This window comes from Podarcis erhardii (assembly GCF_964252035.2).
Source record: "Podarcis erhardii genome assembly, chromosome: 5".
Taxonomy (NCBI): Eukaryota; Metazoa; Chordata; class Lepidosauria; order Squamata; family Lacertidae; genus Podarcis; species Podarcis erhardii.
Window position 1 is genome coordinate 55,912,373 of NC_138509.1, and position 21,863 is coordinate 55,934,235.

The 21,863-nt window shown below is 44.3% G+C and overlaps 1 protein-coding gene across 14 annotated transcripts in view; it reads left to right on the forward strand.

Annotated features, from left to right (window-relative positions):
• SH3PXD2A (SH3 and PX domains 2A) overlaps nucleotides 1–21,863 on the forward strand; it is a 259,240-nt gene that overhangs the window by 213,202 nt on the left and 24,175 nt on the right. For all 14 annotated transcript variants that reach the window (XM_081863403.1, XM_081863404.1, XM_081863407.1 and 11 more), the window contains one exon: nucleotides 19,922–20,035. In XM_081863403.1, the coding sequence (XP_081719529.1) occupies nucleotides 19,922–20,035 (114 nt within the window). The remainder of the gene's footprint in view (nucleotides 1–19,921; nucleotides 20,036–21,863) is intronic.

Below are 21,863 nucleotides of genomic sequence, written 5' to 3' on the forward strand. Positions count from 1 at the left end.
TGCTCTCTTGACTCATTTAATACTAAGCAAGCTGGCATGTCCAACTGGGTTTTTTTTTTTCCTAATTTAGGAAGCTGTTTGGAATGTTAGAATGAGATGCCTGTATTAAGCCTCCCCTATACAAGTTTTTGTAAGTTGATAGCTTATATTGTACTTGCAGAATTCTTAATGATTAAATTCCATTTGTATTCAGTTTTCCACACAAAAATTATGCCCAATGTGGTATAGTTTGCTGGCTGCGTTTCATAACTAGATACTGAGAAGAAGAATGATTTATCAAATGCTTTACAGTACAAGGCTGTGATTTCAAGGGTTTTCAACTTGAGTTCTATGTATTTTGTTAAACTGTGTACCTCCTAGCTAGCCCATAATGGTCTTTTATAAGGAGCTGTGTTTATAAGCAGTTGTTATTTTGTGTGTTTTGCCCCTCTCATCTTGGGGGCAAAACCAAACTATGAAAGTACTCCTACAGTACTAGCTAACAAGGACTCTCTTTTAGTTCAGCCCTGGGATGGCTGCTTTTTATCAAAGTGTACTTAGAAGTTCATTTGTACATGTGTGAAGGTTTTCTGATCCATTTCTCTTTCCTTTCCTTTTTCAATGCAGTTTCCATCTGTGAACTCTTCTCATATAATGGAGTGTGTGAGCAGATAAATTCTTCTCTGCCTTTTATTTTAAAATGGTAGTATGGGTAGTGAAGTGGGAGGGGAATAGAATTTCTGTCAGAAGTGGATTACTATCATCATCTTTATTAGTAATTTGATGACTGGTCAGCAGTAAAATTATGTAGGTGGCTTACAAATTACAATCAATAATACCGTATATAAAAATACAAAATACAACTTAAACAAACAAAATCAATAAAACCATAATAAAACTTCCCTGGTGCAGAGACAAATAAAACAATTAGAAGCTCAGCTCAATGACATGCTCTTAGTGTTTTGGAAAAGTTCAGAAGTTAAAGTTGGATTACATTGTGGCTGATTCCCCTATGACAGGTATGGGAAACCTGTGCTTCTCCAGGTGTTAGAGTACAACTCTCATAATTCCTGATTACTGACCATGCTGGCTCAAGCTAAGTGGAGCTGTGCTCTCCTGGTACCTTGAGCTACCAGTTCCCTGCCTTGCAATTAACATTTGTGACTCTGTGTTTTGGGGCTTATCCACACTTATCTTTTGCTCTGCTCTTTCCAGGCATAGGTCTGTGATTAAAAGCTCTGTGTCTGAGTGGTTTTTTTTTGGGGGGGGGGTGTTTTGTTTGCCATGGAGCTTTACCTGCGAAAACCCTTTAGCACTTGGTCAAAGCAAACATCAAACTGGGGGGGGGGGGTGGTGGCAGATTGTCATTTGCTCCAATTGAGCTTTAAAAAGTGGGGGGAACTCCAAAGCAAAAAACAAAAAAACACTCAGACATGGAGCTTTTACGCACAGACAGTGCCTGGAAAGAGCAGAAAAAGGTAAGTGTGGATAAGCCCTATGTTTTGTTGCTAGTATGCTGGTAGTTCAGGACAAACAGTCTAAGATACAGTGCATGAGGTACAGTATGTAGTTTTTGAAGAGCTGTGTCTGTAAGGAATGGACCCCCTCTTTCTGATCAGAACACTTATTCCTTTCCTGGAAGCTTTTCCTAGATTTGCCTTGCATGTTTTTTTGTGCTGCTTTCGTAAAACATGAGACCAAAAAGGTTGCCTTTATTTTATTTTAAAATCTATATGAAGTTCTTTCTAGTGAAGCTGCTTAGTTCCATGACGGAAAGCCAGCCCCTGTGATTCATGCAGCTTTTTGAATCCTCTGTCTGTAGCAAGGCGGAAGACTTCTAGTTGCTTGTTGCAGGAAGCTGTTCCAGGCAGCTCTCCCATAAAACGATGAGGCACTGTTGATGCAGCCATTCTTAAAAAAGCGACGCCAGATTGAAGAACGCATTCCCACTTGAGCCCGGTTGATGGGAAATGTTTCCAGGAGGAACTGAAAAAGCATCTTTCAAAGTGGCATTATTGGTAGCGGTGCTGTGGGTTGCCTGTTACAAGCAAACTGGCAAGCGTACAAGGGTTTTCCTGCCAGTCACTTCCTATGAATGGCTCTGGTGTTATGAGGCATATTGTACAATACTTACAGCTCATAGGCTAATAGGCTGCCGACCGTTGGTTTGCAAAGGTTAACATGCCTGGCTAATGATAGTTCTGTGTGATCTGTCAGGATTGAAGGAATATTTCCTTCATGACTAAAATACACAGACCTTCTTCCCCCAATTTCTGCCTGAGTTTCTCTCATTCTGTTCTGCTGTTTTACTTGTATCTGGAATGCAGTTTATGTCAAGAGAACAGACTCAAATTCTGCTTGTATTGAGAACGTTGGAAAACCTGGGATAAAAGACAGTGAATTCCTTACAGTTTTGGGGTGGGATTTCTTAACATCTCTGAAGAATTGGGCATCTCTTGTGTCTTTGCTGGTCCAGGTTTGAAAAAATAAGAGGCATTCTGAAGCAGCAGTGCCCTGTTCTGTTGTCATTTGAACTCTTGCATTGTAGAAAAAATTACCTCTTCAGTCTGCAGTATTCCACCACTACCCTTACTCTAACTCAACTTGGTGAAGGGGGACCTTGCTTAGTGGCAGAGAAGTCACACCTGTGTGAGCAACTAGGTGCAGTGAGAAATGACGCAATTATTTTCTTTCAGGCAGAATGGCTGTCACACCTCAGTATGTGGAATGACTTATAACTAGTGTCAGAACCAGAATAAATACAATCCCCTGCATGTTGGTAACTCTGTCAGTATCTCTGGTATCATTATTGTAACAAAACGTTAATGTACAATGTAAAAACTTTGTACAAAGCACTGCAGCAATTTGCATCAGTGAAGGGTGCTGACATGTATGTTTGCTAAGTAGTTGCTTAGAAAGGTTTGTACATTATTTGGGTCTCCCTCCTTCTGCAAAAAAGGCAAGGGGAACTCAGCAACCCTTTGTGATAAACAACTAGATGCTTGCTAACAACACACCTGTGAAACCTGCCCAACCTGTGCAGCGTGACTTCTAACTAGAAAGACTCCCAATTCCTTGCAATGTTCTACTATGACCAGGAAACAAAAGCCAGAATGAGGCCCATACTGCTATAAGGGGAAAATCAAAGTGTCCAGGAATCCACAAAAGCGCTTGCCATGGGCACTGTGGCAACTAACCCTCGCAACACCATGAGTGTCTCTGATGGAAGGAAAAGAATTACATTTAGGCAGCCCAGAGTCCAAATGCAGGCCTCTCTGTCTGGCCCTTGTGACTCTCCCCAGGCCATGCTCCTTGTCAGCCATACTCTTCACCCAGTTTGAGTACTTCTGCTTGGGCGCAATGCGTCCTTGTACCATGATGGTGCCCTTTGCTTGGCTATATGGAGAGAAGTGGGGAGATGTGAAGAAATATGATTCTTTCATGGCGGGAATGAGCATGGGTGAGAATTGCATATGTTGCTCTACCCACTACCCACAAGTGCCCCTCCACCACCACCAAAGGTTGCATTCGACTTGGGCTGATCTTGTACTGTTCTTTGGTACAAATTACGAGTAGAATTCAGGAAGTGGACCAGTTGCTTTGGAGGAGTTGCTGCCGTTCAGACGCAGTGGTTTGTCTAATTACAAGACAGCGTTGTGTGATCTCAAACTTTTCCCCTCCCTTCAGGCTTGGCACCATTACCTTTCTCTTCAGCTCAAGTAGCTGCTTTCTGAAACATTGCCTGGAAGAGTTTTAAAAAGAGGAACGTTTGAAATGCTGGACTGGGCTTCAGGATCTGGACGGAATGCCTGTCGCAGACGAGGGTTCCTTTTTAGCTTTTCCCAGAATTATACTCTTAACAGCCTCCATCTGGCCCTGTCTGATGTGGGAGAAATCTACCACAACTGGCATTGGTAAACATTGCATTGAATCAAGGTCCAAAACAGTAAATTCCTGGCTGCCCCTGGGATTTGATCCCCAGTTCCATTGACTTTTTTTTTTAAAGTAACTCTGAAAAGTGTTCTGTTTTGTCTTTTTTGCACTATGGGGAGGAGTTGTAGCTGAATGGTAGAGCTGCTGTGCTGCATACAGAAGGTCCCTGGTTCAATCCCCCAACATCTCCAGGTAGGGCTGGGAAAGGTTTCTGCCTGAGCACTGCCCATCATTGTAGAGCACTGATCCTCAACTGGTGGGTCATGGCCAGATCCAAGGTGGGTCACAGCAGGAGCACTACTGCCCTGCAAGTATATGGTAAAAGGTTAAGAAATGGGTCCCCAAAGGCATGTTTGGGTTAACAGTGGGTGCTGGGACCTGAGAAGGTTGAAGATACCTGGTGCAGACAATGTTGAGATGGACGGATGTATAAGGTAGTCTCCTGTGTTCTTGTATAGTGACACAAAGTCAGCAATTGCCAAAGTAGCTTTCCAGCTCCACTTTAGCACATAGTATGTATATTCAGACAACTGATTTGGCAAGAGAGGAAGAGCATGAAAGGAATATGTATTCCAGTATGAAATACCGGTGGGAACAAAGCTGTTCAGGGAAGTGTTTGCTCTTCCTTCAGTTTTGCTTCCTGTGGAATGGGAGTAAAAGTGGTGTTCTCTAAATGCCTCCATAAACAGGACTTGTCTGTTGTTTCTATGCATTATCCCACCATTTAGGATGGTTACTTCTTTTCAGTGCTTCTAGAGAATCGAACATACAAAACTGTCTTGTGCCAGGTCAGGCTGTCCATCTAACACAGTATTGTCTACTCTGACTCTTCAAGGTCTTGGGCAGGGGTCTTTCAGATCCCCTGATCATTTCTGGATGGAACCTGGGACCTTCTGCATGCAATACCACTGAGCTGTTGCCCGGACGTGGTTGAATTCCATAAATATTAAATGTATTACAGCAGGCACCCCCAAACTCTGTCCTCCATATGTTTTGGGACTACAACTCCCATCACCCCTAGCTAACAGGACCAGTGGTCAGGGATGATGGGAATTGTAGTCCCAAAACATCTGGAGGGCCGACTTTGTGGATACCTGTATTACAGAGATCTGAAACACGAATGTTATTTGCCTCATCAAATTTGGTGGTGACCCCAGCATATGGAAGGTTGGGAAGTCTTGCTGTGATTGTAGAAATCCTTATCTGGTGCAATGAATTAAGACCCATTTCTTTCTCACAGTGTTGTGTACAAGCGTGCAATACATTCAGGCTAGCACATTTCTCTGGAAACAAGTCCCATTTGAACTCGGTGAGACTTACTTCTGAGAGCACATGCATAGAATTTCAGAGTTGAAAGTAGCTTTATTTCTCTGAGCTGAAAATTTCTAGTTCATTGTGGAGAAAGACGGAAACGCTTTCCCTCCTCCGCATGATGATTCATGGGCTGTATTGTCCTCGCCAAACTCTTGCAGCCGGTTAAAGTATTTTCCAAAAAGGGGGAGGTGTGGCTTCTGCTGATATTGGAATGGTCTATGGTTGCAGTGTCCTTGCATAAAATAATGCTGCTAAGCCTATAGGTAGGCTATAATAGGTAGCAACAGGGAAGGAAGGACAGACAAGGGTTTTAGAAAGTGGCTATAATTCATTCAAGGCAAAGGTGCAGAAATGCAGCCTTTCCATGTATATATTGAAAACTCAGGCTAAATCTGAAATACAACTGAATGAAAAATAAACAGGATTGAAGCAGAAAATAAATTACACTTCCTGTGGGGACAGTTCCTACTGGATATTCTCACGGAGCTAAGGTGTTGTCAGTAGGCAGATAACCTCTTGGTTCCATCATCTAATGCCAAGGAGGCAGTGGAAGTGGTAAATTAGTGTCTGGTATGAATTCAGTAGCAGATAGGAGTTTATAAGCTGAAACTTAATTCAGACAAGATAGAAGCACTGTTAGTCAAGAATGCTGCTGAGGTGATTCAACCTGTTCTGGATAGATTCTCACTAACCTGCTAGAATTCTTTGAGAGTGTCAACAAGCTAATTGATAGAGGTGATCCAGTCCACATTCTGACCTTAGACTGTCAAAAAGGTTTCGACACAGGAAGCAGAGAGCATTGACATCTCTCAGTGGAAGATGTAGAAAGAAGAGTCCCCCAGAACTGGTATTGGGACCTGTGCTTTTTAACTTTTTTGTAAAGGATTTAGAGTCGGGGGTGAGTGGTGAGGTAGCCATCTTTGCTGACAATGCCAAATTGTTTCAGGGTGGTTAAAGCAAAATGGGATTAGGAAGAGCTCTAAAAGGATCTCTCCAACCAAATGAGTGGGAAGTAAAATGGTAAATGCAATTCAATGTCCACAAATATGATTCACATTTGGACAAAAAAAAACCCAACAACACAAAAAAAACCTCCGAATTTCACAGATACACTCCTGGAGTCTGAATAGGAGTAACTTGGCTTTGGCTATCTATTCTTTGGAGCCTTTTATTTGGTTGTACCACAGCATTCTTATTTAAAATCTGTCAGGCTTCCTTTTTGCGTCTCTTTCACTGGAAATTTTGATAGCGACTTAATTCTGCTGCCACTTTCTATGGGAAATCCCTTTTATACTCCTGCTGCTGTTCTAGATTTTTGCGTTTAAGTTTTGGCTGGATTATGTTCTTTGTTGCCTTTGGAAAGTTTTTTAGTTGTACTTTAATTGAACATACTGCAGTTTTATGGTTATACTGTACACCACTCTGGGTACTCAGTCCTGTTTTCAAAAAGCATTGAACTTGACAGCCAGAGAGAATTGAAGTTTGTTATGAGGAGGAAACTGATAGGTTTTGCAGATCTTCTTGCCACTGGCTAAAAAGATCACTTTCCTCTATAAATAAATGAACATGTGTGTGATATGTTAATAAAGTTAACATCTACTCTGCAAGCTTTTTTGTCTGTGGCCACACCATCTTTCTCCTGAATATTTTCCCCAAATCATACCTGTAGCTAGCAACATACAGCTTTGTTCCTTCTGTGTCATTATGCAGACTTTGCTGGCAAAACACAGTGAATTCATTATAGGAGCTATTATTAGTAGCAGATTTTAGCAAATACTCTGAAACTGGGAGTGGGGTAAAAATATTATGCATAGCTTCTTGGTCTATGTATCTATGTATGTAATACACAGAGAATGTCTGGCACAAATCCCAGTGATCAGTTGTGTTGTGCATTCTGCACGGTTGAAGGGAAATTACTGACTAGTGGTATGAGGGATTGCCTCCTATTGAACAGATCTGACAGCTTCCAATCTATTACACAAGTTGTAATGTATGTGCTCACCCAATCAAACCTCCCCAAAATTCTGAACCAGTACTAAGTGTTCTTTAGGCAGTTATGGAGGAGAGGTGTTCTGAACAAGGAACATCCATTATGTTGTTTGAAGCTATTGTGTTCCGGAATTTGGTGCATCTTCTTAATTTCTCTAAAATGGAAAACATTACGTTCATTCTTAATCAATGTAGAACTTTTCAAGTGCAAATAATGAATGTCAGATATCCCAGATATTCAAGTGGGATGGACTTGAGCTAAGAGAGCTTTCTCCTGGGTGAGGCTAGGCAGATGGGGTTTGTTTTCACATTTTGGATGTGACTGATCACCGTGTTTTTGGAAGGAATGTTTTTCCAGGCTAGATTGGCCAATGACCCTGAATTCTTTTTGTAGCTAGGGGCATGGTTCATCTGTGTGAGTCTTAGTTCTGTTTTTCTAAACCTTTTCAGGCCATTGTACACACCACTGCTCTTCACTTGAGTTATGATGTAATCCTTCTGGCTATGGGGGGAGGTCAGCTTTACACACACACACACACACACACACACACACACACACACACACTATTCATGTTAGGAAGCCTTTTGAAATATACTCAGAGTCGCAAAGTGATTTCATGCTCTTTATTCAGCTCATAGTAGTGAGGAGGAATGAATGAAAGTCCCCTCAAAGTATCTGCTTTATATACATTATTTACACAATGGGCTGCACATGATCGGCTAATTCTGGAATTCTACTGTAAGCCAATCAGGTTGTTGATTCACTTATATCTGGAGCATGATTGGGTGGTTCCTGCCAACCAATCATAATGCTGCATTGTTCTAGGACCAATCAGACTGCTGCAATTTGGATCCTATTCAACTCAGTACATAACACCCCTCCCCTCTAAGTTCCAGTCCTGTCCGGGAGGTCGCATTCATAGTCCTCAAGGTACGCCGGCGGCCTACGTGTGCGTTGTGGCCTGTGGTGTTCCCTGGTTCAGGTTCTGGCTCGTGTTCCAAGGATGCTGGCTGTGATGGGCCTGTTTGGTCTGGCGCAACCGGCTCGCTCAGTTCTGGTTCTGGTTCCGGTGTCCTTTCGGCCTCATGGGTCCTCTCTGTATTTACTGATTCTGCCTCTCCTGCTGGCCCCTCCTGCTCTATGGGCCTCACTGCCCCTCTGTTCCCTTGGGACTCCTCTGACCTTTCCTCCTCCTGGTTTTCTCCCGGGAATCATCGCCGTATCTGGTCGCAGTGACGGCGCCAGCATTGCCCCTTGCGTCATGCGGCGAAGGGTGTCCTTGGTGGTCCGCACCATGCGTTCTGCTTGGCCATTGGTGGCAGGGTGGAATGGCACCGAACGGATGTGGCGGATGGCGTTCTGCGCTGTGAAGGTTTGGAATTCTCCTGACGTAAATGCAGTCCCGTTGTCTGAGACGAGAGTGTCAGGGAGCCCGTGGGTTGCAAACAGCCTGCGTAATACCCAGAGGGCTATGGATGTAGAAGTGGACGGTACCAGTGCGACTTCCAGCCATTTGGTGTAGGAGTCCACCACTATGAAGAATGTTTTCCCCTGAAAGGGGGCAGCGAAGTCCACATGCAGGCGTGACCATGGTGCTCGGGCGGACTCCCAGGACTGGACTGGCGCCCTTGGGGGATCTGGGTGGGATTCTTGGCAGGCCTGGCAGTGTTTGACCCAGGCCTCTATCTCTCCGTCGATCCCCGGCCACCACACATAACTCCTGGCCAGGGCCTTCATTCTTACTACCCCTGGGTGTGTCTCGTGTAGGGCTGTGAGGACCCTTTTGCGGAGGGGCTGGGGAACAATGACCCTGCTTCCCCATAACAGGCACCCCTTGTGGGCCGACAGTTCATATTTGCGGGTTGTGTAGCCAGCGAATTCTGGCCCAGGGCTGCTGCTGGGCCATCCCCTCCATACCCAGTCCAGGACCCGGGAGATGACCCTATCTTTCTTGGAATGGTGTGCAACTTCTTGTGCCTGAATGGGGCGGTCGGGAAGCAGCTCCAGGCTCATAACCTCTTGTGCAGGTGCTGGGTCGGGGCCTATTTCCGGTAGTGGTAGCCTGCTGAGGGCGTCCGCATGGCCCATCGCCTTCCCCGGGCGGTGAATCAGTGCATACTGGTAGCTGGCAAGGAAAATTGACCACCTGAGGACGCGAGAAGACAGCACTTGGGGGGTCTGCTTTTCGGGGGCAAACAAGCCAAGCAACGGCTTGTGGTCAGTCACCACGGTGAAGGGCCGCCCGTACAAGAAATCATGGAATTTTTTTACTCCCTTCACGATTGCCAGCCCCTCCTTGTCTATTTGCGAGTAGTTCCGCTCGGTTGCGTTGAGTGTCTGGGAAAGGTATGCTACCAGTACCTCTCTTCCATCCGGGAGTTGGTGTCCCAGGACAGCGCCAATGCCATAGGGCGAGACGTCGCATGCTAGCACCACCGGCAGCCTCTCGTCGAAGTGTGCCAAGACCAAGTTTGAGACAAGCAAGTCCTTGACTGCCTGGAATGCAGCCTCCTGGCGCTGGCCCCACACCCAAGGGGCCCGCTTCTCCAGGAGTCTGTGTAGGGGCTCCGCTACCGCTGCCTTGTGGGGAAGGAAGGAATGGTAAAAGTTCAATAGTCCCAAGAAGGCCTGAAGTTCAGTCTTGCTCTTGGGCACTGGGGCATCACAAATGGCCCATACCTTGTCCCCAGTCGGGTGGACCCCTTCTGTGTCCACCATAAATCCCAGAAAGTCCACCTGAGGCACTCCTAGTAGACATTTTTCCCGCTTCACCTTGAGACCCGCCATCTGGAAACGGTGCAGAACGGTGCGGAGGCGGTCCTCAAACTCCTCTGGTGTGGGCCCGGCAATCAACACATCATCGAAGAAGGGGGTGACGCCAGGAATCCCTTTAAGGAGCGAGTCCATTAGATTCTGGAATATGCCTGGTGCCACACTGACACCGAACTGCAGCCGCTTTACCCTGAACGCTCCTTTGTGCGTCACAATCGTCTGTGCCTCTGCTGTGGCCTCATCTACTGGCAGCTGTTGATATGCTTGGGCCAAGTCCAGCTTGCCAAAAATTTTCGACCCAGCCAGGGTGGCAAGGACATGACTGACCACTGGCACTGGGTATGCATCGGCCGTGAGGGCCTTGTTTATGGTACATTTGTAGTCTGCGCAGATGCGGACCGAACCATTAGGCTTGACGGGTGTGACGATTGGGGTTTCCCAGGGGGCATTAGGCACCGGCTCCAGCACTCCTTGCTCCACGAACCGGTCCAATTCCTCGTCTATACGGGGTTTCAGGGCGAACGGGACCCGGCGGGTCTTGAGCCTGACCGGTCGTACTGCGGGGTCAAGCGGTAGAGCAATGGGGGCCCCGTATACAATTTCCCATCGAAAACCCCTGGAAATTCCTTGCATATGGCGTCCACGTCCACTTGTAAGGTAGTGTGGTTCACCCCGGTGATGGCTAGCCCCAGTGGTCCAAACCATGCCAATCCCAGTAAGCTAATGTAGGGGCCCTTGACCACAAGCAAGTCCAGTTGCTGCGTCCGCCCTCGGTATTGCACCCTGAAGGTCCCCACCCCCATTGTGGGGACCTTACGTTTCTGGAAGTCCCGGATGGTGAATGGGGCCGGCCTGAGTTTGGGACCCCCAGTAGGACAGTTTCCTTAAGGTCCTTGCCGAGATTATGGATAGAGTTGAACCCGTGTCAAGCTCCATGCGGCATGGGGCCCCCTCTATCTGTACCTCTACATAAATTTTCTCTACGTTGGGGTGGGGCAACTGGTATACCTGGAAGTCCGTGAGCTCCGTCGAGTTGCCTTGGTGCATTGGGCCCCGGGACCTGGGGCTCTTGGGTTGGTCATCTGATGCCTGGTGTCGAGCTCGACACACCCGGGCGATGTGTCCTGATTTTCTGCACTGCCTGCACTCTGTGACTTTCTCCGCAGCTTGCACAGCTCCCTCCTTCTCGTCGAAGCAGCTGTGGTATGTGGGCTGCTTGAGTGTGCTGCTGTACTCGGTGCACCTCCTCCCTTTCAGATCCCGAGTCGTCGGTGAGGTCTTCGTGGTGGACCCTCGGTTGGGATGGCAGGCTCGGCCGTGCCTCTTGCATCGACCTCTTGGCAGCTTCCGTTGCCAGGGCCTCCTCCAGAGCGACCTGGAACGTTAGGTCCTTCTTAGCGTAGAGGCATCGTTGCAGCTTCTCATCCTTCAGGCCACCGGCGAGGCGGTCCCGAAGCATGTTCTCCAGCTCTGAGAAGTTGCAGAACCGGGCGGCTTGGCGGAGAGAGGCCACAAACCCAGTTATGGTTTCCCCAGGGGCTTGCCGCTTTGCGTAGAAGGCATTTCGACGAGCCACCACTGAGGACTGCGGCGAAAAGTGCCCCTTCAGCTGTTCCATTATTGTTTTGTATGAAACAGTAGCGACGTCTTCAGGTGCAAGGAGAACCCGGGCGATTTCAAATGTCTCCTCTCCGCAGATGCTGAAGAATATCGCCCTCTTCTTGGCGTCTTCTTCATCGGTGACCCCTTTGGCTTCTAGGAGGAAGGTGAAACGGGAGGCGTACGCTTCCCAGTCTCCAGATGCTGGGTTGAACGGCAAGAAGCTGCTGTCGGTTGCCATTCTGAGTTCCTTGTGTCCCCGAGCTGAAGCCTGGATACACGGTGCGAGTCAGCGGTGCAGCAGGTGGCGGTGCTGCGGTGCTGTGTGTGGCAGTCAGCTCAGAGGGATCCCACCTTCGTCACCAGTGAAATATACTCAGAGTCGCAAAGTGATTTCATGCTCTTTATTCAGCTCATAGTAATGAGGAGGAATGAATGAAAGTCCCCTCAAAGTATCTGCTTTATATACATTATTTATACAATGGGCTGCACATGATTGGCTAATTCTGGAATTCTACTGTAAGCCAATCAGGTTGTGGATTCACTTATATCTGGAGCACGATTGGGTGGTTCCTGCCAACCAATCATACTGCTGCATTGTTCTAGGACCAATCAGACTGCTGCAGTTTGGATCCTATTCAACTCAGTACATAACACCTTTGCTCTCTCTCATTTTTCTGTATGAGGTTGGGTGGACCAGGTGGCTACCCCACTAGTTATCCAACAACACATATCTGATTCTACAATGAGAGATGATTCAATTAATAATAATAATAATAATAATAATAATAATAATAATAATAATAATTTATTTCTACCCTGTCCATCTGGCTGGGTTTCCCCAGCCACTCTGGGTGGCTTAAAGTGTATATAAAAATGGTGAAACATCAGGCATTAAAAACTTCCCTAAACAGGGCTGCCTTCAGATGTCTTCTAAAAGTCAGATAGTGTTTATTTCCTTGACTACTGAGATGGCGCTCTGCCTGGTTCCCTGTAACTTCACTTCTCACCTGGACCTCAGTGTCTGGGCTGAGCAATGGGGGTGGAGACGCTTCTTCAGGTATACTGGACTGAGGCCATTTAGGGCTTTAAAGGTCAGCACCAACACTTTGAATTGTGCTTGGAAATGTACTGGGAGCCAGTGTAGGTCTTTCAGGATGGGTGAATTAGTGTAAGCAGAAGGGCAAGCCAGTCAGCTTATCTCTTCTAATGTATATAGACAAACAAGCAGAATGGATAGGGCATTCCACTAGAGCTTGCTTAAGCAAAGTGATTTTTACACATTGAATGCATGTGAATTTGGACTTTGTTCTGCAGATTTGTTTTAAAATCCAATTAATAAAGGAAAAAGGTGGTGGCAGCAGGGGCATGAAGTTAGCCTGGTGTTGTGGCCCTCAAACTTTGATGCCTTTCAATGAAAGGAGTAAGATAGTCATATGAAGTACAGCAAAGAATATTATTCTGCTCAGTCACAACCAATGATGCAGGAGCCAGAGTGAATCTCATACTGTCTTGGCAGCATGCAGAGAGAACTTTACATAATACTCTGCAGATGTTATTGCAGAATAGTTGTAATAACGGATTGTGCTCAACTCCTGCACAAAGAAAGGAATAAATGCAGGGCAGGGGCAGCTCGATGAATACATTTCTTCATTCTGGTTTTTGAAAGTGAAGTCTCTTAAGAAATGTATACAGTACAGGGTGTATATCCATCTGGCCAAGAGAGGGGTTTTTGCTTTATAGTACAACAATCTTGATTCCTTCTGTGTAGCTCTTGGCTTAGCATTTTTTCCCCTTCAGGTCTAGACAATTTGCTTAAGATGGAGTCTAAGGCAACTGCCTCAATGTTTCTTCCTTGAGAGCCCCTTTTTAGCTGGAGGGAGTGCTCTTGTAGTCAGATATATCAGATTGTGGCAAAGGCACAGCCGCCACTAGATCATAGGTGTCCAGTCTATGGCATGGATGCCAAAGTGATACAGGTAACTGGAGTTTGGGGCACACTTATGCAGGAGTTGAAGAGGGTCAGCCACGTTCCTGGCTATGACATAGTCTGTACTATATTTCTGTTTGCCACTCCCATGTGCATTGCTGGCTGTGCCCTATTTCGGTAGGATAGAACCAAAATAGCGCCAGTACAGAAGGAACTACTTATATATTGTAGTGTAGCAACAGACACACACACACATCCTTGAATTTGACTTGTGGCATAACTGCCAAAAAGGCTAACTAGCACTGCACATGTTCCAAAATGCAGCATCTCATCATACAAAAAACCTGAAGGTTGTGTTATCAGTGTCCCAGTACACACAAATCCATGGCAGGTAGAAACCCAAAAGATGCAACTTCAGCACATTCTTAAGCTCCTTGAAAATGGAAACCTTGTTTGTCCCGAAGTGTTTGTTAAAAATGGTGGGTGGAATTTCACAGCTTCAGTAAGGGTGCTCATTTAAATTATGCAGCAGCAGGCTCTGGATCCATAAATACTCCATGCACATGTTTTGTATGCCTTTTGTACCTGGAAGACCTAACCTGTAAGAAAAATAAGTGCTGACCACAATGCGTATCTAGTTTGACTGGATTCTCGTGCTTTGCTATTTGCATAAGATCAGTTTGGGTCTCATGGGACTTATTTTTTCCTAATGGCTTACAGGATTTCAGCCATAAAGTTCAAATTATATTATCAACTACTGCCTTGAATACTTTATTTTTAACATAATTTGAAGGAAACTGGTGATGTGTGTTAATCAGTTTCACACGCAGTTGCTCCCAATTTCCCAACATCTTATTGCAAGTGTTTTGACTTTCACCCCCATTTCATAAAGAAAGGTTGGCTTACTTCTTGTATGTGGATATTTTCTTGGTTACCTCCCAATGCCCAAACCATATTTGACCCAATTTTTTCAGCAGGTTCATAGCATTATGTGTTGTTAAATCCGGCACTCTCCTTTCCTTGTTATTTCATATATTTAATAGTGTCTTTTTTGGTGCATTTGAGTAAGAAACCTGACTTCAGCATGGTATGTTTACAACCATCCATGCTGCAATTGTCATGCAAGCTAGACCTGCTGGATTTCCTTCTTTCAGACCACAATTAAAAGTGCAGGAGCCTCGTCCTCTTCACCTGGTCACTCCTGACAAGTGAATAGGAGTGAACAAGCAGAGTGCCTGGTAGGATTGGATAGCATTTACTGCTCTGTGAAAGTAGCCTTGACATCCCAGGGTGATGAAAGTACTGATAATCATTTCACGCCTTAAAGGTAACTTGCATCCTATCTACAGAATCACTTTGGATCTAAGCAATGACTTGAGTGAGGCTGTGTACACACTCCCATTATATTCTGAATCCAGTGCACTCCCACTGCTGGTTTGTGAAGCCACATACACACGCCATTAGTCACAATCCACATCTATCCTATAGTTCCTTGAGAAATACTGCATTTTGATGCATTTGCCCCCAAACCAGTGTTGATCTGATTTGAAAATGTAAACCATATGCAAACATCCATGCCTCCTCTCTGCCCACTGTTGTGGACAGGCAGTGGATTATTTGGAAGCACAAACAACTGTGTACAACAACATGCAAATGCTATTTTAAACAGAACAGGGGGGAAACAACCTCACTGTGTTTTAAGTTGGTAATTATACACAGCCAGACATTGAGCTTAATGGCTAGATGTGAGTTGGCAAGGAAAACAAGTTATCTCTGACTGATCCTTGCAGAATAACAATAACACTTCTAATAAATGAATTAAAGGAAGAGCTAATGGAGCCAGTGCCAGCCCAAGGTCATTCATTCATTCTCACATGTGTGTATGTGTTGATATACAGTGGTACCTTGGTTTACAACCATAATCCATTCCGGAGGTCCGGTTGTAAACCAAAACAGGTTGTAACCCAAGGCATGCTTTTCCCAATGGGGCCTCCCCCCCCCCAAAATTGGTTGTAATAATAAAAAAATGGGTTGTAATCCAAAAAAAGGGACACACACTTCCAGGTTTGACGTGGTTGTAATCCAAAATGGTTGCAAACCAAGGTACCACTGTACTACCCAATCAACTCTGTCTCCTGGCGGCCATGTGGACCTTCAAACTGCTTGGGCCAACACTTTTAAAACTTGGCACACCATTTTAACATTAGTTCCTGCTTTCCATCTATTTGCAAGTTGCACCTGAATTAAATCACTTCACCTAGCAGGGCTAACCCTAAGTGGAGCACAATGCAATATGACTGGGTGGGTTTTGTTTGTTTCTGTCAATGTGGAAGTTGGTATAGATGCTAAAGTAGATCTTCTTTGGTTTTGTTTTGTTTTTCCTAGACCCCCCCCCCAGACCACCACCAAATATAGACTGTACAGGAAGGCAGGATATTGGCAAGGAAAGCTGTTGACAGGCTGTGAAAGGATCAGGGAAGAGGGATGAAAGAAACTGGCAATTGGCAGTGGGAAGCGGGGGGGATAAGGTACAAGTTGATTGTGAAAGGAGAATGGGAGAAGAAATTACAGGAGATGGGTAATGATACTTTGAGAAGTATGTGAGGTTAGGAAAGAAAAATATGAAAGGCGAAGACTTCTCCACTTAGAGCTTCTGGATCAGCAAATCCATCCTAAAATAGGAAGGCTGAGTCACCATACCTCCACAGCAAATATCTGAACTCACCGTAGCTTGAGGAAACCTGAGGTATGGAACTCCTTGCTACAATGCAAGCACTGTGGCAAAGTATTTAGCAATTTCCAAAAATGGATTAGATAACTGTAGGAAATGACAGCACTTGCCTGCTGGTTATGCTAAACTCTGCTTCCATGTACCACCATTTTGTGACTAGTGGGCCTGGGGGTAGAAAGTTCAAGAACCCCCTGCTGTACTTGGGTATTGAATGGCTTGGTTTGGCTCAACTGTTTTAAGCTATATGCAGAGTTGAAAATAGTATTTAGGTCTTTTCCAACTTTTCTGTTTTGTGAAATAGTAGGGCACAAAACCAAAGTTCAGGGTGAAATCAAATGCTTCGAAGGTCATGGTTTTTACTAGAGTGTTAACTTTATAGTGCAGCTCTTTTCACTCAGGCTAATGTTTGCTTCTGAAGAAGAATTCATAGGACCGTTTCCATCTAATTAGGATCAGATGTGTATCAGCTTCTGGTCTGTTTACTTCTGCGTCATAATTACAATTGCATGTTCAACTCTAACATGCCTCCTATCCTGCCATGCCATTAACTATTCCTCATTTTCAGCAGTAGGCCTTTTTGAAATGAGTTGGTGATGTTGGTTTTCTTTTTAAATAATATTATTATTATTTATGGCAGCTGGCTGCTGTGGGTAAACGTCATGTCGGGAGAATCTCCCTCTTGCTGTGTAAAAGTGTAACTAAATTCCCTGACCAGGAATACTGTGAAGCAAAGTTTTCCAAATCTCTCTTGGAAATGGAAATCTCTGCCTCTTGATGAAATGATGCTAGTAATGACTCTGGTGTCATCGGTGCTGCTCTGTTTTGATTTTTGATTCCCTTTTGGAACATTTAGGGGAACAGGAGAGAGGTTCCTTCTCATTTGACCATTTAACAATGTCTTTTGTTAAAATTGGCTTGGATTCTTTTAAGAGTATTTAACTTTGATATGTGTGCATGCCTTCACTTTTGGAGTAGAGCACTTTCACATGCAGAATTAGATTATAGAGTATGAGCTTTGAATGTTATCCTCCTATTATTTGCACAGTAAAATAGGGGACCCTCCTATGCAGGTTTGGGGCAAGTTTGGGAAGCCCAGTATTGTGCCCTGTTGAAAACTGGTGGGGCCATCACAATTGAGATTCAAATGAAATGCAAGTGGAAAATGGGAGTTAAAGGTGCATGTAAGAAGATTAATCTAGATAACTAAAGCAGTGAGGCAAACCATAGATTACAAGGCATACTCACTAATGCACTATATTTTATGCCATGCAGTAGGCTCTGGTCCACATTTATGCCTGAGGAATGCTGAACCAGAGCAATATCAAATATCAGCTGGTGAATCCATGCCAGAGAATTCTTATGCTGAAATAACAGTTTTCCTCTGAGTAAATGCAGGGTGCCTTTTTGCTTGCCACTTCCAGCAGCTACAACCTCTTGTCTTCCTCCACAAGCTTTCAATTAAATCCTATATATGTTTGCCCTACTGTATCCAGTGGGGCCCCATTTCTTTGCCAGCAAACTACAAGTGGTGGATATAGTATGTTTCCCTTACAAAACGATTTACTTTCCCCATTCTCACTTTCCTTTTAGCAACACTGTCGCTGTAGCTATAAGCAACTGTCTTTGCCTGTTTCCCCTATCCAGGTTAACTTGTGTCAAGACTAGGGGGTTCATCTTGAGTCTTATTTTACTACCAGGTCTGAGTCCTGGAATATGTGGGGAGTGAGCATGTACAGAGTGCTTTTCTTTCTCCACTGTACAACTGTAGTCTCCTATCTCCATGCATATTTTAAATTCAAAGCAGGATACCTGGGTTGGTGTTTAGCCCTGGGAGTTTGGTATAAATGCTCTGGCCCATGATGCGCGCGCGCACACACACACACATAGCTGCTCCTGGTTCCCTCATTTTGGTTGCCCAGCTCCAAAAACCAAGATCTATTTTCCCCACCCTCTCTTTAAAGGCACCTTTCAATGCTTCCAAAATATGAACATTTTATCTAGTTCATAAACCAAGGGTATGGTAGAAGGCTCAGGTCTTGTTCCAACTTGTCCTCCCCGCCATCTCTCACTCTTGCAAACTTCAGCTGACTCTTCTCAGCCTCTGTGCCTTGGGAGAGGCAAAGAGAAGTAGCCAATAGTAAAAGCATCTAATTTGCACTTAACACCTGGGCTTTGCGAAGGACCATTAACCACTTCATTTAAAGGGTTATGTTTTAAGCGAGTCTCTTTGCTCGCCTCAGTGAGAATTTATATATTTACAAGTTCATTAATTGTTATGTTTAACATCACCCATATGCTAAAGAATATCAATAGGAAAGGAATTATCCAACTTTGCAGAGTGTTAATTTTCACCCAGAAGGGAGCTTATTATGAAGTAGAATTCACACAGGCATTTTGTTTTTATTTAAAAGTGAAAGCAAAGCGCACAGCCTTGGCTAAGTCTGGTTAATAGTCTCTGCCCTTTGTCTGTGGTTCTGTATTGGCTTAGATCCTAACTAGTTACCCATGATCAGAAGGGCTATTTTCATTTACAGGGGGAACTGGAATCCAGTGGAGATCTGCTCCTCCCTGCTGCCCTGCCCCTCATGCTGCTCCAAGGGTCCACTTACCCATAGGCGCTGCAGGGAGAAGGGGAGAGAAGGAAAAACTTCCACTGGAAGCAGCATCCTGTTAGTGGAACTTTGCCCACAGACGCTTGCAGCAGCAGAACCTTAGTTATGATGTGACCCACAGTGTGTTAGGGCTACTGTCTTTTGGCAGCACTGTGAAAAGAAACCAATTCTAATTGCAACTTTAGTATTTGAATTTCCAGTATGACACTCCTACTTAGAATTGAATAGTCCAGGGGAGTTCCATGGCATTTGGACACAATTATGTGGGGCTACAAAAGCTATTCAAAGTGTGTGGAGTCATTTTAATAAAGGAAATTTGTGCAACCTGTCTGATTTTTACCAGGAATACAGAACATATTTGTGCCTACATTGGCAATTAGGTGATTTTATTTCCACCAGCAATATGCCGACTTCTATACAAAAATTGCAGTTCTTGCAGTTCCTACTTCATGGAAAAGGCGAGCAAAAAGTTTCCCTTTGGAGTCTTGAACAGGAGTACAACTCTTAAACAGCATTCAGACAGCACTTTACTCTGTTTTCCTGGTGTTTCCTTCCCTGATCATTTACATGCTCGTTCACACTTCTGGAAATCTAGCATAAGTTTAGCACTCATTTCTGCGTTAATTGCTTCCAGGGGAAAAAAACCAATTTTCCAATCCCGTTAACCCAGGTAAACGCAGGAGTTTTGTGCTGTAATTTTCCTGTAGTTTGCATGGATCATGCCGTGTGACAAAATTTGGGTGGAATTCCAGCATACAGTTCTTTTCCTCCGTTATCATGGGCGAATGACAGGGGAACAGAAACATTCATGTATCACACCACATGCACAGTGTGAATGAAATTTAGCAGGACATAGTGTTATATTGATCAAAAAGCCACGATTCCATAAGGATACAGTAAAAGGAATACAGTGTAAAAGGAACTTTAGAAACAGGTGCATTATAATATAGTGCTAGCATTATAACCAGGATGACTAACACACTGGTTTTGAAGAATTTGAAATTGTTAGGGGACGGTGATTCTGCAGTGAATTAACTCTTATTCTTTCCTTACCCTCACAGGTTGGTGGTTTGTAAGTACCTCGGAAGAGCAGGGCTGGGTCCCTGCCACTTACCTGGAATCCCAAAGTGGAATTAGAGATGATTCTGAAATTAACATGTCCAAAGGAGGGGAAGGTAAGAAACAGCTGTAATTGATCTGGGTGAGGAATTATAATTAAAAAAACCAAAACCCTTTACCCTATAGGAATAAGCATAGCTATCTCAAAGACCAGCACAAAGGCTAGTAGGTTACCTATTGACTTTATTTATGCCATTTGAGGGGAAGAAGCCTTCCTAGGCTACCTTGATCTGGTAGGAAAAGAGGCTATAGAATTATTTAATTATTTATTTATACCCCGCCCATATGGCTGGGTTTCTGCAGCCACTCTGGATGGCTTACAACATATCATAGAAGTAACACTTGTATGGGTTGTGGCATCATTCTAAAGCATAATAAAATAGTTTTTTAAAATGCTGATTCTTTTGTGTTTCTAATGATGCTGGGTTTCTAGAAATCGTGGTCTAGACACGTGTGGTTTGTATACAATAATGCACCCATGTTCTTCCATACGAGATTTAACACAGCTATTTGAGTTGTTTTTTTCAGCTTATCTTGAATCTTTCATAGACCACAGTGGGGGAGAGGAGTTTATATAATCTATGAAATTGTTTTCATAATATATATTTTTCCTGATGTATGCGAATAGTATATTATATAGTTGATATTATTCTGGTTTTGTCCCAGTTTGCAAGTCTTTTTGTCTAAGATGCTATCAGAATCTGCGTACAGCTAAAGGTGTTGCCATTAACTGCCCTATTTTGTTTAGTGCTGACCAAGTCTATCCTCTCCCATCATAGTATTTGTTCCCTTTTTAGTGTTAACTTTTTGTCATATTCCATTATATGTACATCTTTATCCAACTCATAAATAACTGCACAGAGGATGCTGTCCCAAAACAGAGTTGTGCGTGACATTAAGACTCCTTTCAGCCTTCGTGCAGAGGAATGGTAGAGTGTAGGTCGCATCAGAGGAAAAGTTCATATCCACAAATGGGAGATACAGTTGGGGTGCACTTGTAGCATCTTTACTCAGGACAGACATGGGGAACCCATTTCACTACTGATGTTTTTGGATATCCGTTATCATTGGCTATGCTAGCTGGGGCTGATGGGAGCAAGCCAATGGTGTAATTACCGTATTTTTCGCTCTATAAGACGCACCAGACCACAAGACGCACGTAGTTTTTGGAGGAGGAAAACAAGAAAAAAAATATTCTGAATCTCAGAAGCCAGAACAGCAAGAGGGATAGCTGCGCAGTGAAAGCAGCAATCCCTCTTGCTGTTCTGGGCCTGGGATAGCTGCACAGCCTGCATTCTCTCCATAAGATGCACACACACTTCTCCTTACTTTTTAGGAGGGAAAAAGTGAGTCTTATAGAGCAAAAAATACGGTAATTGGTGTACATCGGATTGTAGAGGCCTCTTTAAAGGTTCCATCCTGCATGGTACAGATTTGGACCTCCCCTTTGCTCGTACAGAGTCATCTAAGGAACAGGCTCCAACTTTGGCAAAGGCTCTGAATGTTCCTATGCCACAAAGATGTCATAAAAAAATGCTCCAAATGCCCTGCATTCTAAGCAAAAGTGCTATGATATTATTGATGTCTATTTCTTAAGACTTCCCAAAATTCTGGATACATACAACCCATTACTGTTATTATTTAGTATGATTTTATGTCCACTAAACGAAGAACCATGAGAAAGCCTGTTTGTGCCTGGGCCTCAGGTAGTTTCTTATTTTATCACTTCTTGTAAACTAATCCCAATGTATTATTACATTTCATCCTCGCTAACACAAGACTAGTCCTTATTGTTACCATGTTTTACGTTGAGTTTGGTTCCCGCCCCACCCACCCACCCATCACATTTTATTTTTCTTTCTTTCCTTTTTTATGTTCTCATCC